Genomic DNA, 13,752 nt, shown 5'->3' with positions numbered 1-13,752 from the left:
GCTATCCATTACTTAGGCTGACAAGCAAATATAAACAGCATTTCACTTTTATCAAGATGCATTTTGTTTCCTTTCAGCCTTGAGCATTTTGCAAAACTCTACAGCCAAAAGATTGGAATCAAGCCTGCAGTACTTCTGAAGACTTTATGGGGAGATTATTATCTAAATACAAAAGCAAAGAAGATAATGAAAGGTGATCAGGTAGGGAGGCTGTCAGAAATAATACCTTGTTTTTATTTTGTTGGGGTTTTTTTTTTATTTATTTATTCTGTTCCTCATAGTGTATTTTGAAAAGTGACCTCAGTACCTTTTCACTCAACATCAGTGGAAGGATAAAGTCGCTTGGACAGCCTTGTATCTGCCCTTGGAGCAAAGAAAATTCAAAAATTGACCATTCAAAAGCAACATGGAGGAAATCTCATCTAATGGTGGTCACAGTTGCTCTTGAATATCTCTGTTCAGAAAATATGGGATATTTCAGCTTCAAGGACACAGCATAGAGCGAACACACAAGATGAGTGGAAGGCTAACAATGTAGAAACCAGAGTAGTGAGTGAGTGAGTCTTAACTTTGAGCCCTTCAACAGCTAACGATTTAGGATGTTCAGAAGGATTTAGAAAATCTTTTTTTTGCGTTAGTGAGATCCCATTGAATGCTGTAACAAAAGCCTGGCTTGAAAACTACACTCCTCTTGCATAAGAGGGGAGAAGGGAGTTTCCCTATTTGCATTTAATGATGACGTTTTTGTATTTTCATAGATGAGGTCTAATAGTTGTAGAAAGGGTCATGACCAGGCTCAAGGTAGACATGCTCTGTATTCATCTGTCTCTCTTTCTCAAATTGAATCCTTTGTCCTTCACTTTTAAATTTCATGTTTAATTTTGTGCCTTATACCATTTTTGTAAGATAGACTGTTGAAGTAGTGATCTGGTGTGGAAACTGAGAACTGTCTTGATTTTGAATAAAGTTTTTGCATGTTCCTTATGAAAATGGTTAGTTAAAAGTGAGTCTTAAACTTATTAAAAAAAGTGAGGAATTGCTGGTAATTAGCTGTGTGTTTACGTTCTACCAGTCAAAAGGAAAGAAACCTTTGTTCGTGCAGTTGGTGCTGGACAACATATGGAGTCTATATGAAGCTGTTATGAAAAGGTGAGAGGATCTGTAAAGTTTTCATGGAGTCTCTTTCCATGTGACTTTTGAAATACTCCTACAAAAAAATGTTATAGATGCTTGTTATATGTTGCTACTGTGGGTTTTTATTGTTGTGTTTGATTTTCTTTTTTTTTTTTTTTTTTTTTTTTTGGTCCTTACAGAGACAAAGAAAAAATTGAAAAGATAGTCACCTCTTTGGGATTGAAAATTGGTCCACGAGAGTCACGGCATGCAGACCCTAAAGTTCATCTTAATGCCATTTGTAGCCAGTGGCTGCCAATATCTGATGCAGTCCTCTGTATCCTTAAGGAAGATACTACTTTTTGTTCTGTTGGCAGTTCTCAGGCTTCAAAGGGTGCTCACATATTTCAATGTGTGATTTGGTATGATTTGTTCTCTTTTTTTCACATCTGTACCTATGTTAGCTGGACCTATTTTCCCACTTGTAATACTAAGTTACATATCAACAATTAGTCTTACATTTCTAACAACTTCATGCTTTTGCGTGCATCCTTTTGTTAGGAAAATAAATTACAAAACTGGAGGTAGTTTAACAATACACTTTCATTATGTGGTTTTATGTACAAATTTTAGTGTTTTTACTGAAGGATAAGCCAATCTCCTTTTTATGATAGTATCTTACCTCTTTTGTCCATGGGCTTCTTTAAGTTTTAGGCATATGCATTCTTAGTCCAAGATCAGCCTTTGTGCTTTGTCTCCTGTGTCCATGGGCTTCTCATCGTTTATAATATAATGTGTATATTGTATTACAGTAGGTATGCAGAAATTATTGATGTAAAAATAGTAATTAGTATTATAAATCTTGCCCCAATTGTGCTATTCTTAGTTTCCCACTTGCACATAGCATGAGCCACCCCTACTTAACTATCCATCCTGCCCTTGGATAAATGCCAGAAATTGTTGCTGACTTGAAAGGGAGCTGTATGCACTATAACACAGAGGTGGATTTTAGCTACCTGTTGTTGCTGGCAGTTAGTGCATGAGCATTTGTCTTCCCTTTATTTGCATTTAGTAAGGAAATATGAATATATAAATATATATCCTTAGCAATGTATTTTAGCCATGGTGTGTAATAAACTTCCCAGTCCTCTTGACATCACTGCTGAGAGAGTGGAAAAGCTGATGTGTGTTGGAGCTAGAACATTTGATTCTTTGCCACCAGAAACTCAGGAACTGAAAAGTGGTGAGTAAGCTTGTTTCTGTCTTGGTGGTTTTGTTTGTCTTTGGATCATAAAATGTATAGTACTCTCTACTTAAGATTTATAATTATTTTACTTGTTGTAGCTTTGTTCATGTTTGTCAGTGACATGTCGTAGTATTATGTCCTATTTTTATGGCCATACGTTTTTCTTCACTTCCATATATTCACGGTTTTTAGACAACTCAAGCTACGAGTGATGTAAAGTCTAAGATGCTGAAACTGGGGATTTTGGAAGGATATGAGGTTAATATTTGTTTTTATTTCTAAACAGTAAAAGTTATCATGTAATTGAGAATTGAATATTTTATCAACTTCTATATTAAAATCATTAATTTTTAGCCAGTAGGGGTTTGAATTAGGATTTATTTTTTACAAGTATATTGATTAACTAGACCCAGCTTTTGATAATTTAAAACATTTTCTGTTGATTTTATTGCCAAGTAGTTTGTGTACAGAAAAGAAGTTAGTAAGGTGTAGCTTAACTGTTACAACAAACATTGTCATTAAGTATTTCTTCAACATTTCCATAACTGAAGGTATAACTTGATTTTTAATTATTTCATAGTATTCCAGAATGATAAAAGATAAGCAACTAAAACCAAGAGCCAAAAGACTTCCAAGGCAATGAATGTATTTTGTTACCCAGAGTGTTAAATGAAGATAAGAAATCCTGATATTTTGAAGTCAATTTAAGTTTTGCCATTGACTTCATTGAGATCATGATTTCATGTCCAGTTCTGGCAGTCTCCAGCTTTAACTAAGAGTTCCTCCTCAGGAAGGGTTCAGAAGTATATTCAGATGCTGTTGTGTTGAACATTGGGTTGTCTATTTGCAAAAGTAAGCAAGAGGAAGTTTGATAATCACCAAGTCCTGTGCTATGACATAGTAATAGGGGCTGGAAAGACTACATTCAACAATTTAACTTTGCTTTAGGCAGTAAAAGAACAGTATATAGGCAGTAATGGAAATGAACTTGCTGTACAGGATGCAGGAGAGCTCGTAAGATGGTCATACTCCTTTTTCTATCATTGATTATTTATAAACATAAACTCTGTCTTCGTGTATGTACTTCATAAAAATTGTGATGCCTTGGAAAGGAGAACTTCAACCGAGTTCTGTTCCTGAAAGACAGATAAGAACTGCTGAAGCTGAACTAAGTGTTTAGCGCAATTGAAAATCAAAGTTGAAACTGATGATATGGATGTAATTCTCAGCGGTGAGCTAAGCTCATATTTCTCCACCTGTATGTGGTAAATCTCCTCTGTGGGGTAGGAAGTTCTATATAAAATCAAATGATGTTTTTCACCTAGATTTTTAGTCTGAAAAAGGATGTTCTCAAATGATCTTTTCAGATAGGTTTGTAGGGGACAAATAGGCCTTATATGTATGTTTTTGTTGTTCTGCAGACATTCATTCTAACTGACCAGAGTATAACAGAATACTATTTTGTTGTAGCCTAGTAAATGTTCTCTGATATTTCAAGAGGTAGTTTAGTAAAAATTACAAGAAGATACCGTGCTTAAGTTAGTAGCAGTTAAAAACATTTCTTAACTTTGTATGTGTAGTGAAAGGTGTTTATAGAAGAGTCTTTTGAAGAGAGCTTCAAGAAATCTAAAGGGATGAGATATCAAATGTCAATTTAAGATGAGATGTGAATGTCTGATTGACAGCCTGTTAGGAATTGTTTCCTAGGGGTGAGGCAACTGATATTTTTATCCTTTACTGAACACTTACAAACATTATGTTCTCCAAACAGTATTGAGTATTGTATCAGTATAAGTCAATTAGGAGAAATTTGCCTCTGTAAACTCGGGTCTTAACTGCTCTTGGTTATGAAAAAATAGTTTACTTCACATTTAGTGAATATTTTACTAATTTTTAGTGGTAGTCTTGCACTTTGTTTGCCTAAGCACTTTACAATATAGTCTTTTCATACATCAGATGAAAGGGAGAAGTGTAGGAGAAGACGATTTATTTTCTGTGTTGTTAGAGGTTTTGAATGGTATTGTGTCTGTTTTGGATTTGACTGTATTCCAAGTTGGATGAAAAAAATAGTTTATGGGAATTTAAGTATTGAATGAGCATTGTGTGGGTCTTTCACCCTTTGAGGAATATCCATTCTTGCAGTTAAGTTGTAATGATTTTGTGAAGGTATGTCTGGATATTTGCAGGACTTCCTCTTTCAGTTTGAAAGGAGGCAGAATACTTTGAGGTACTGAATAAATAGCTTTGTCTTAATGCTAAGCTGCTCTCTGTTTTTCATTCTAATCTAAACCAGCCTATTAACTTTAAATATCAAAACCAATATGTTTAGCTGGAGTTTGTTATTAAGAGTTCTATTTTTACAATTTTGTTCATTTTATTTTATTGTGAAGCAGACTTGAAGATAATAGGCAGTTATCAAATGATTAGCTAGAGTAATTTTCTACTTTTCCTGTTAACTTGTCTTTAGCATATTATCCGTTGAAATAGGAAATAAACAGTAATTCCTATAAAATTCATGGAAATTTTGTTTTGTCCATATTGTTGGGAAAAAGTTGTGCAAATAACTTCCTTTTTTGCTTGTTCAGCTTTTATGAAATGCAGTAGTGAAGGAACAGCTCCAGTTATTGTCTTTGTTTCCAAAATGTTTGCTGTTGATGCAAAGTCATTACCACACAATAAACCAAGGTAAGAAAATGTAGCATTTAACTTTTTTATCTCCACTAGATACTTTCTGGAAAAAAAGTTATGTTTCAAGCATGGGTAAATTGTTTTAGACCTGAGAATGTAATTCTTGAGATGCAATAAAATCTTCTCAGCAAGTAGAGATTTTCTGAATGAGTTGAAGAGATAAGTTGTTTAACAATATTAGTTTTAGAAGATTTAGCAAATTTGTTGAGAATTGAAAAACGCATTTGTTGGAGACTAATACTTTTGCCCAAATACATCATCCTAGTGCATACATTGTATGCTCTTTCAGGATGTCTGGTTGAAAATACGATTGAGTTGTAATGCTTTCTTAGTTTTTCAGTAAGGTGGTCTTGGCATGATCATAACAGCTTGCATTTGTACCAAGAAGCACTTCCCATCAAATCTAGCGTAACAGCTAAGTGATCGAGTCCATTGAAAGTGCAAAATAAAACAGGTTAATTAAAGTAGTTGACTAACTTTTTGCAGTGGACTGAAAGACATTAACGCACTTCGAAAGATTTTCTTCTGGGGGGTTTGGGAGATTTTTTGTTACAGCTTTTTATTGTTTAATGACCATTTTATTTTCTTTGAGGGGCAGATCCTTCTTGATTTCATTTCCCTGACATCCTTAAGTGCACTACTTTTAGCTGAAGCCATCTGCTTTTTTACAGAAGAAATACAGTTTTCTGATGAGTTTGTAAGAATGAGGTTCATCTTAACCTTTCATCCCTTTAAGCCTCTGGAGCATTTTCAGTAGTCAACTTCTGTATTAACTGGCCATTTCATGTTTTTCTGGCATTGTCACTCTACAGTGAAGGAGTATAGAAAATACTAATCTTTCTACTAAGTTAGACTGGTTGTGACTTAAATCTTTGTGCAAAAAATGTTACTGTTGCTCTAGTAATATTTGAAATCTTTGCTACTATCTTAGGCTTTTGACACACTTCTGAGATTTACTTCAATTTTTTCTTACTACACTTATCTACGAATCTCCCACCAGAAATCTTTCTTGCAATGAGTTTGAATTTGGGGAAAAGAAGCATTGCACTTACGGATAGACCACACGCTAGATGGTGCAGTTTTACTTTGCGTTCTCTCCTTAAATGTATCTGAAAGGAGTTCTTGCTCAGGTACTGGTGTAGCACAGCAGTGCCATTCCTGCCTTGTCTGCTTTCCTGGATATACACTCTAGTTATCAGAGAAGACAACACTGAGGCCATCACTTTCTGACTGGTCTATCACTCATGATGACCTGTTCTTTTATTTGTTGCATCAAGATTCTTTGACGTGATGAGGATGTAACATAGAGGCAGTGGTGACTTTTATATACATAAGACACAGAAAGTCTTGGACCTATTTTCAAAATCTTAGTAAAAATTTAAAAAAAAGCTAGCTACTGCAAGTCCTGTTTTGTGATTACAGCTTGGGATTTCAAGCAAAAGGCTGTTTGTGAGAGATTCTGACTTTCCAAAGAGTAATGGATAGCTCATACCTATTTTCATTCTATGTCATTTGCTTGTGAGCACTCTGCCTCATGGATGAACACTCCTCTTTCTCCTCTGATATTCATCCTACATTTTTCTTGTGTTTGGTTTTTTTTTCTTTTCTCTTTAGTCATCCTCTTTCAAGAAGGGAGCTGTTTTACATGTGCTTACATGCCATTTATTAAACTTCTACTCTTTTAAAAGAGGGAAAAAGTTCCCCAAATGGACAAAAGAGTGTTTTGAAGAAATTTGCCTTGTATTGCAGCTCATAATACCTGTATGACCAGCTCCATTTTTGGGGGGCAAATGATGCATTCAGTACAGAAGCTTATGCGTTGTGACTTCTTGGTTGTATTTTCTCCTTAGATAAAAAAACGTGCTCTCAAGTTTACTGGTTTTCAGAACGCAAATACAGTTGCCTTTTTGCACTCTGATACATATTGTGCAAATAATCTGTAATTCTGATCACCAATCAGGTCTGAAAAGCCTCAAGATGTTTAGTGAGTTGAGTGGAGGATTGCAGTTGACTGATAGTCCAAATAATGCAGAGCTGGTCCAAAAATCTAAAAATGTAGATAAATTAGGTTTTCTGAGATAATATTGCAGGAGAGTGAGGACAGCCCTGGAATTCTTTCTGGGAGACTTGAGGCATATTGGTGATGACTGTAGACAATATGTCCTTTCTCCCTGCTTATTCAGTAAATTGAAAATTGTAGTGTCTTGCTCCGTAGTTTGTGTGAAAAGTATTTCTTGTTGCCCTTGATACTAGATTATTCCATTAGTTACTAATTGGCTAGTATGAAAATAAAATCACACGACTGTTTTTCTTTGAGATAACCAGTCATTACCAGCACCATGTAATTTTGCTGATTAGGTAGTATTAACAATTTTGTTTTGAAGTGGCAGTTGGATTCCATTTTTTGAAAAATAGTAATATAGCTAAATGTGTGTTTCTTGATATTTTAATTGTTAAGATTCTACAGATAAACAGTTCTTTAAGAAATCAGAAAATGAGGTTAGTTTTAAAGAGTAAGGAAAGTTTTAGGTTCCTAAACATGTTTTGAATTATATTGGCCGCTGTGTGCTATTTACAGTTACACAGTGAACATTGTGCTTAAGGGTTGGGTGATGGCTGTGGAGTGTGTGAGATCCAATGTTTGAACCAGCATTCCACGAGGGTGCTGCATAGAAATGCGTGGATGTAGGGAGGAACAAAGAATACATACAGTATGTGAATTAATAGTGGTTTCATTTTTACTAAGAACATTAAGAACGTTAATACATATTATGTGTTCCATTTACATGTTAATTTTGAGGAGCCATAACTGTGTTCTTGTGTATTCAGGTGTTTGACTGCTGGAGCTATCTGCTAGGTTATGTGCATACCGGGGGGGGTGGGGAGGGGGTATATTTAAGCATGTTAAAGCATGTAAAAAAATCTGAGCTTTTTCTCTAGATTTTTTTTTTTTAGCAAGACTTACACTCTTCTACTTCCAGAAGAAGAAAAAAAAAAAAAGTAGACCCATGCTATCACTGTCTTTTTCTTTCCTTTTGCAAGGTAGTAGTGGATAATGTTACCTTTTTGTAAATTGCTTAGAAGCTGCAAATTGACTGTGCAGTTTTTATAGTTTGCCTTATTTCTGCCATCTGCTTGTAATACTCTTTAAGTATAGGTTGGGAAAAGCAAAAAGCTATTCTAAGTCCAGAGTGTACAGTAAATGATAACAAAGATTGGCTTTTTAATTAAAACAACCTCCTTTGAGACTGCTGTTGGCAACTAGTATCTCCTAGAAGGTGACTTTAAAAATTAATAGATTTTGTACTAAAATGGCTATGTTTTTGCTTTTTACTGTTTAAATAACAAAGTTTGTCAGCTGTTACAACAGTAGAATACATGGGAAAATGATTTGTGGTCAGGTTACATCAGGTTGGCAGCTTATATTTATTTTTCTTCGGAAAGATTTGAAATTTGACTTCTATATGGTACCAGTATGTCTCTGAGTTTTTAGCAGGTTGCCTAAAGAAATGAGAATTGTGCAGGTATGTTTTGTCTTCCAGTTTCTTCTGTGTGAACTTCTGAAACTATTTGCTAATTCCAACCAAATCAGACAACAGGTGTAAATTTTCTGAAAATTGATGGTTTGGCAGAGTAGCCGAACAAATTAGGACCCCTCATAAGAGCATGTACTGTGATCTACTTCACTTTAGGTATTAAAATATCTAAAACCAAAACCAGCAGGAAATAGGGCCTTATTGGCCCTATTTTGGAGCTACCTGCTTTATCTAATGAGGCCTTGGTTATTTGATGATGCCTTTGGTTATTTATTCTTAAGTATTGCTGTGTGCAGAGTTAGGTGTTAATAATAATAATCACAGAATCACAGAATCACTAGGTTGGAAAGGACCTTCAAGATCATCAAGTCCAACCATTAATCCAGCGCCACCATGTCCCCTAAACCATGTCCTGAAGCGCCACATCCACACCTTTTTTGAACACTTCCAGAGATGGCGACTCCACCACCTCCCTGGGCAGCCTGTTCCAATGCCTGACCACTCTCTCAGTGAAGAAGTTCACTCTAGTGTGCCCGGTTTTATCCCCTCCCCCCTCCAAATCTAGTTTAAAGCCCTCTCAATGAGGCCTGCCAGCTCATGGGCAAGAATCCTTTTGCCCCTTGGCGTCAGTTGCACTCCATCAGCTGCGAGCAGGCCCGGTGCCGTGTAAACCGCCCCGTGGTCAAAAAACCCAAAATTCTGACGATGGCACTAGCCCCTAAGCCACGTGTTGATCAGGTGTGCATTCAGCATACGCTGTTTCTTTCTCTCCTTTCTACTAGTGTTTTACATTGAACTGCAGTCTAAAACAGAATGCTTGAGTATAGGTGTATAAATAAAAGCAGAGCTTGGCATATAGGCATAGAGTATAAATGTTGCAGTTTGCTCTTCCTGAGGTTCAGAACTCTGTTTTTATCTAACCCAGAGTAAAAGAGAAATATTTAGTAATTAGTTACTATTGTTTTCTAGTAGTTTTAGTTGTTGCTATGTGTATTTAATATAAAATACTGAGAAAATGTAAATTGTATATCAGATGTTTGTTATGATGCAATCCTCTACTAAGTTTGTGGAACTTTATATGTAAATGTCACAGTGATGTGATGCAATGTCAGCAATAGGATGCAAACCATTTATATTATTTCAAGTCCATCGTTCTTACAATCCTGCTGAATAGTCTAAATAAATAGAGTACACCAAAGAAATTCCATTTCTACTTTTCAGTGGTAATAAAGAAGTCTATTGACCAAATAACCTGACGTACTAAATTCTATTACATGACTGCACTAGGAGATATAAAACATACAATAATTTTTCTCCAGATAATATGAAAAGTACTTATTTCTCCTCAATTAGCTTGAAATCAGGATTTCTTTTTTTTACCATGAAATAGGCATTTTTCCCATACAATTCTGCATGAAATTGTGATGATAATTATTTCTTTGTTTTGTGGTGCAGCTTGTTTGCATGTCTGAAACCAACAGATTGTAGTGCACTTCATCTATTTCCTCTCTAATGTTTCCTAAAAACTGTATTGGAAAAAATTTAAATCCTGTCATTTATGCCCAACCTTCAGCTAGAAAGACATTACATTGTCTTCACCAAAAGTAGCGAACATTTATAAAGCTCCAAGCTCTGTAAGAAATTACTCCCTTCTTGCAAGTAAATTCATTTTTATGTTTAAAGGCAATATGACTTTCAGTGACTTCAGTGTGATGTGAACCCATCATCTCCTGTTTGCATTAATAGTTTGCTCTAAATTGTAGTTAGTGCATTAGAAATTAATATGGCATGAATCATCTGAACAGCCTGTCAGATTCACTGGTTAACATCTGAAGATGGCACACAGTTACATAATTGAGTAACGTATGCTTTTAAAAATTAAAAATCCTAATTATGGTTATTATGAAATAAATTCTGTTGTAACAGTATACATTTGAATGCAGCTAAGACCTTTGGAACTTAATCTAAGAGAGGAATACATAGTAATGGATGAAATTTGTATCTCTGGACATAGTTTGTGTAATTGTAAGCTTAAGAGTGACAAGCTTGTAATATTCTGGAGGAGTTTTGCTTGAAGTTTCATCTTTATTGCGCATTTAGTATTTGAGATAAATCAAAGGTCAGTATATCAGTCAAGAGTGTTTTTCAAGGCAGTGTATGACAGCTGGGTATTGGTATGTTGGTTTCATTTCATATTTCAGAATGAATGATAATTGCTATGTCACAGAATCACAGAACTGTTGAGGTTGGAAAAGACCTTTAAGATCATCAAGTCCAACGATCAACCCAACACCACCGTGCCCACTAAACCGTGTCCTGAATATAACATAATACAAAACAGTTATCAAGTATTCCCCATTGCAGGAGCCCTCTAAGATAGTTGTATGTGTTTTGAAATACAGAAATTTTATGTAAATTCTGGTTTGGATAATTTTCAGTTGTTCATTTTGTTTATACACATTTATCTCTACTGTGAATTGCCTAGTGCTTTCAGTTGCAATAGAAAGGATAGGAAATAATCTTTGCAAGTATACATTAGTTTGTGAATGGAAATAGTTCCACAGACATTAAGCAGTTTAATCCAGAAATTAATGAATTTCAGAAGGATTAGGAAGACCACTGGACAAAGTCTGTGCTGAATTGTAGCAAACAAACTGCGCTTGAGAGGTGTTCTTAGGGATGTTGTCAGAAGTCTTTGAGTGCCAGATGGTGAGCGGAACAGCAGCCAATGATTTAACTAGAACTTAATTCTGAAGAGCAGAGTCATGAAGAGTAATCCAGAAGATTCTCTAGAAATACTTAGATTTAAAGTTGCTAACAGAAATTACCCCCTTGGTTTCATGAAGTCAAGCACGTGTCCATGAACTCATGGAATTTAAACCGATAAAAACTGTATGGAGAGAAAGTATTCTTGTCCACTTAAAAAACTGAGTGGCTGATGGGAGATGCATCATAGACATTTGTAGGCAGTATCAATCTTTTGGAAATCAGTTGATGTTCTGACTGTGATGTTTGCTTTTTAAAATGATCTGAAGCTTAAAAGGTTAAAAAAATAAACATAACGTTTCCTTTAATAATCATAGGCCAATTTATGTTTGGGGGTTTTGTTTTGATTATTCAGTATGAATTTTTGAAATGTTTTGGAATGAAGTCTCTCTTTGATGGAGGACATGGAAAGGTAGAAAAGCTATCATATTCAGAGGATTGCTTGCATGAAGAAGTTTGATTGCCGTTCAGTTTGAACTAAATGAGTTATCCTGGGGGAATGCGTGAATAAAGAAGTCGGCTTACATTACCTGAAATCTGATGCATTTAATCAACGATCTACTGAATGTTAAGAGTATGTATATCATACTCTCTTCCACATTATTATTTCCATAGCCTTTGTTTACTACATGGTTGAGGTTAAGATGAGTTAGTAATAATGTGGTTACCCATCTGTGTCAGCTCTATTACTTGTGCCTGGTTCACGTGTGTGGTGTCTGGATGCTGCAGCATCTCTCTGGAGGTAGGGAATGTCTCTTTTTCTTTCTGCTCCAGAATTTTCATTTTCTGTTTTTTGTGTGACTGCATGGTCCCGTTTTTTTTCTGCCAATATTATGAGGCTGTAGATCCTTTCTTACGGAGTGAAAGAAGGGGAGAGAAGAAATATGGTAGGGAGGAAGAAAAGGGAATTTTTTCTGGTTTCTGAGCACCATTTGTTCAAAATTGATTCACCTTCTGACTGGTTTTACCAACTGGAGAAATTGAATAAATCACGGTATAATTTAAAACTGGTTTTGTTTTAGATACAGTGCCTTATGTGCATTAATCTTGTTCTGTGTTCTGCTTGACTGTATTACAATTCTATATAAGGTTTTCTTTGACAACATTATCTTTTTGTTGTTTCTAATGACACTACTGGGAGTGACTAATTTTATAGAAGTTGACACTGACAGAAACCAGGATGGAAGTCTAGGTTGTACCTACTAGGTAAAGTCCCACCCACACTCAATCTGCTTCTTATCAAATGGAGAATATAATTAGCTGTTCTTATATGCATTGCAACTTACACCAGTGCATTCCGAATTTTAAGGTACCTTGAACATTTGTGATTAGGGATATCTGATGTCTAAATATACTGATACTTTGGAAAAAATACCATGTAAAAGGAAAAACAAAGAAACAAACTTTAATGTTTTACAGTCAGGGTTATTTACACAAATGAAAAGTATTTTTTGGACAATAAAATGTGTTGGAATGCATACATATGTCCTCATGTGTATACTATGCCATCTTATATAGACTGCATTTATGACACCCTTGGCTGTCTCATCTGTACTTTCTCTATCAATCTTTCTCCTCTGGGAATTTTTCAGACATTCCAAACCCTTAAATAGCTTTGAACAGCTGCCTTCAGGAAAAAAAAAAATCATCATAAAAAAGTTTTCTTCTCCACCATCTGCTTTGCATTTTGTAGTGTTGAACCTCAGTCTCTTTTGGAATAAAATAATCAAATCAAACAGAAATACCATACTATCCCAAATTTGAGAGATACATATTCTTAATTCTGTCATAATGATTGTTTAAGAGATGGGTTTTTTTTAAAGGAGAAAAAAAAAGAAAAAGAAAAATGTTGCTGGGAAGTTTGTAGTGGCAATTTTGTCTTACTTTGCCTTTTCTGTGACATGTAATGTGTCTCTCCCAGGTTCTGAGTTCTGAAAATAAGTGCTTCAAATTTTGACATTTTATCCTGGGTGCTTCTCTTAGATAATTTGTAGAGAGATTTTTGATTTGTGGGTAGTTTTCTTACTCTTGAGCTGGACATTTGGATTCAAAGTAAGCATGGTAACTGTGTTCAAAGCTCTAAGAAGAACTCATGAAGGGTCTCATTAAACATTTTTTAAATTAAGTCTCTTGCAGAATGTCTTGTATGCAGAAAAGCATCCATATGATGCAAAAAAAGTCTTACTGGCAGTGAGTTGGTCTCAGGCACATAATCTGTTCAGGGCTTTCTGCCCCTAATTAATTAATTTAAGGACGGAGTAAGTGTCCAGTGTCTCTACTGGCTACACACAAAAATGTTGACCCTTAAGGTTGGTTCCCTATTTGGGAGTGTAGAATAGTTAATATCTTTCTTTTTTTTTTTAAGTAGTGATCATATTTCTATGCCTGTTCTGTAAAGGAAAA

The 13,752-nt window shown here is 35.2% G+C and overlaps 1 protein-coding gene across 1 annotated transcript in view; it reads left to right on the top strand.

Moving 5' to 3' along the window:
- Positions 1–13,752, top strand: part of EFL1 (elongation factor like GTPase 1) — a gene marked incomplete at its 5' end in the record, with an annotated part of 79,851 nt that overhangs the window by 8,736 nt on the left and 57,363 nt on the right. Inside the window, 5 exons of the mRNA XM_082005249.1 lie at positions 78–201; positions 1,073–1,149; positions 1,314–1,450; positions 2,234–2,356; positions 4,945–5,044. Of these exons, the coding sequence (XP_081861375.1) occupies positions 78–201; positions 1,073–1,149; positions 1,314–1,450; positions 2,234–2,356; positions 4,945–5,044 (561 nt within the window). The remainder of the gene's footprint in view (positions 1–77; positions 202–1,072; positions 1,150–1,313; positions 1,451–2,233; positions 2,357–4,944; positions 5,045–13,752) is intronic.

Source organism: Phaethon aethereus, assembly GCF_964289735.1.
Source record: "Phaethon aethereus genome assembly, chromosome: 12".
Classification (NCBI taxonomy): domain Eukaryota; kingdom Metazoa; phylum Chordata; class Aves; order Phaethontiformes; family Phaethontidae; genus Phaethon; species Phaethon aethereus.
Note: the sequence above shows the minus strand (reverse complement) of the source record. Positions and strands in the feature narration are given on the sequence as shown.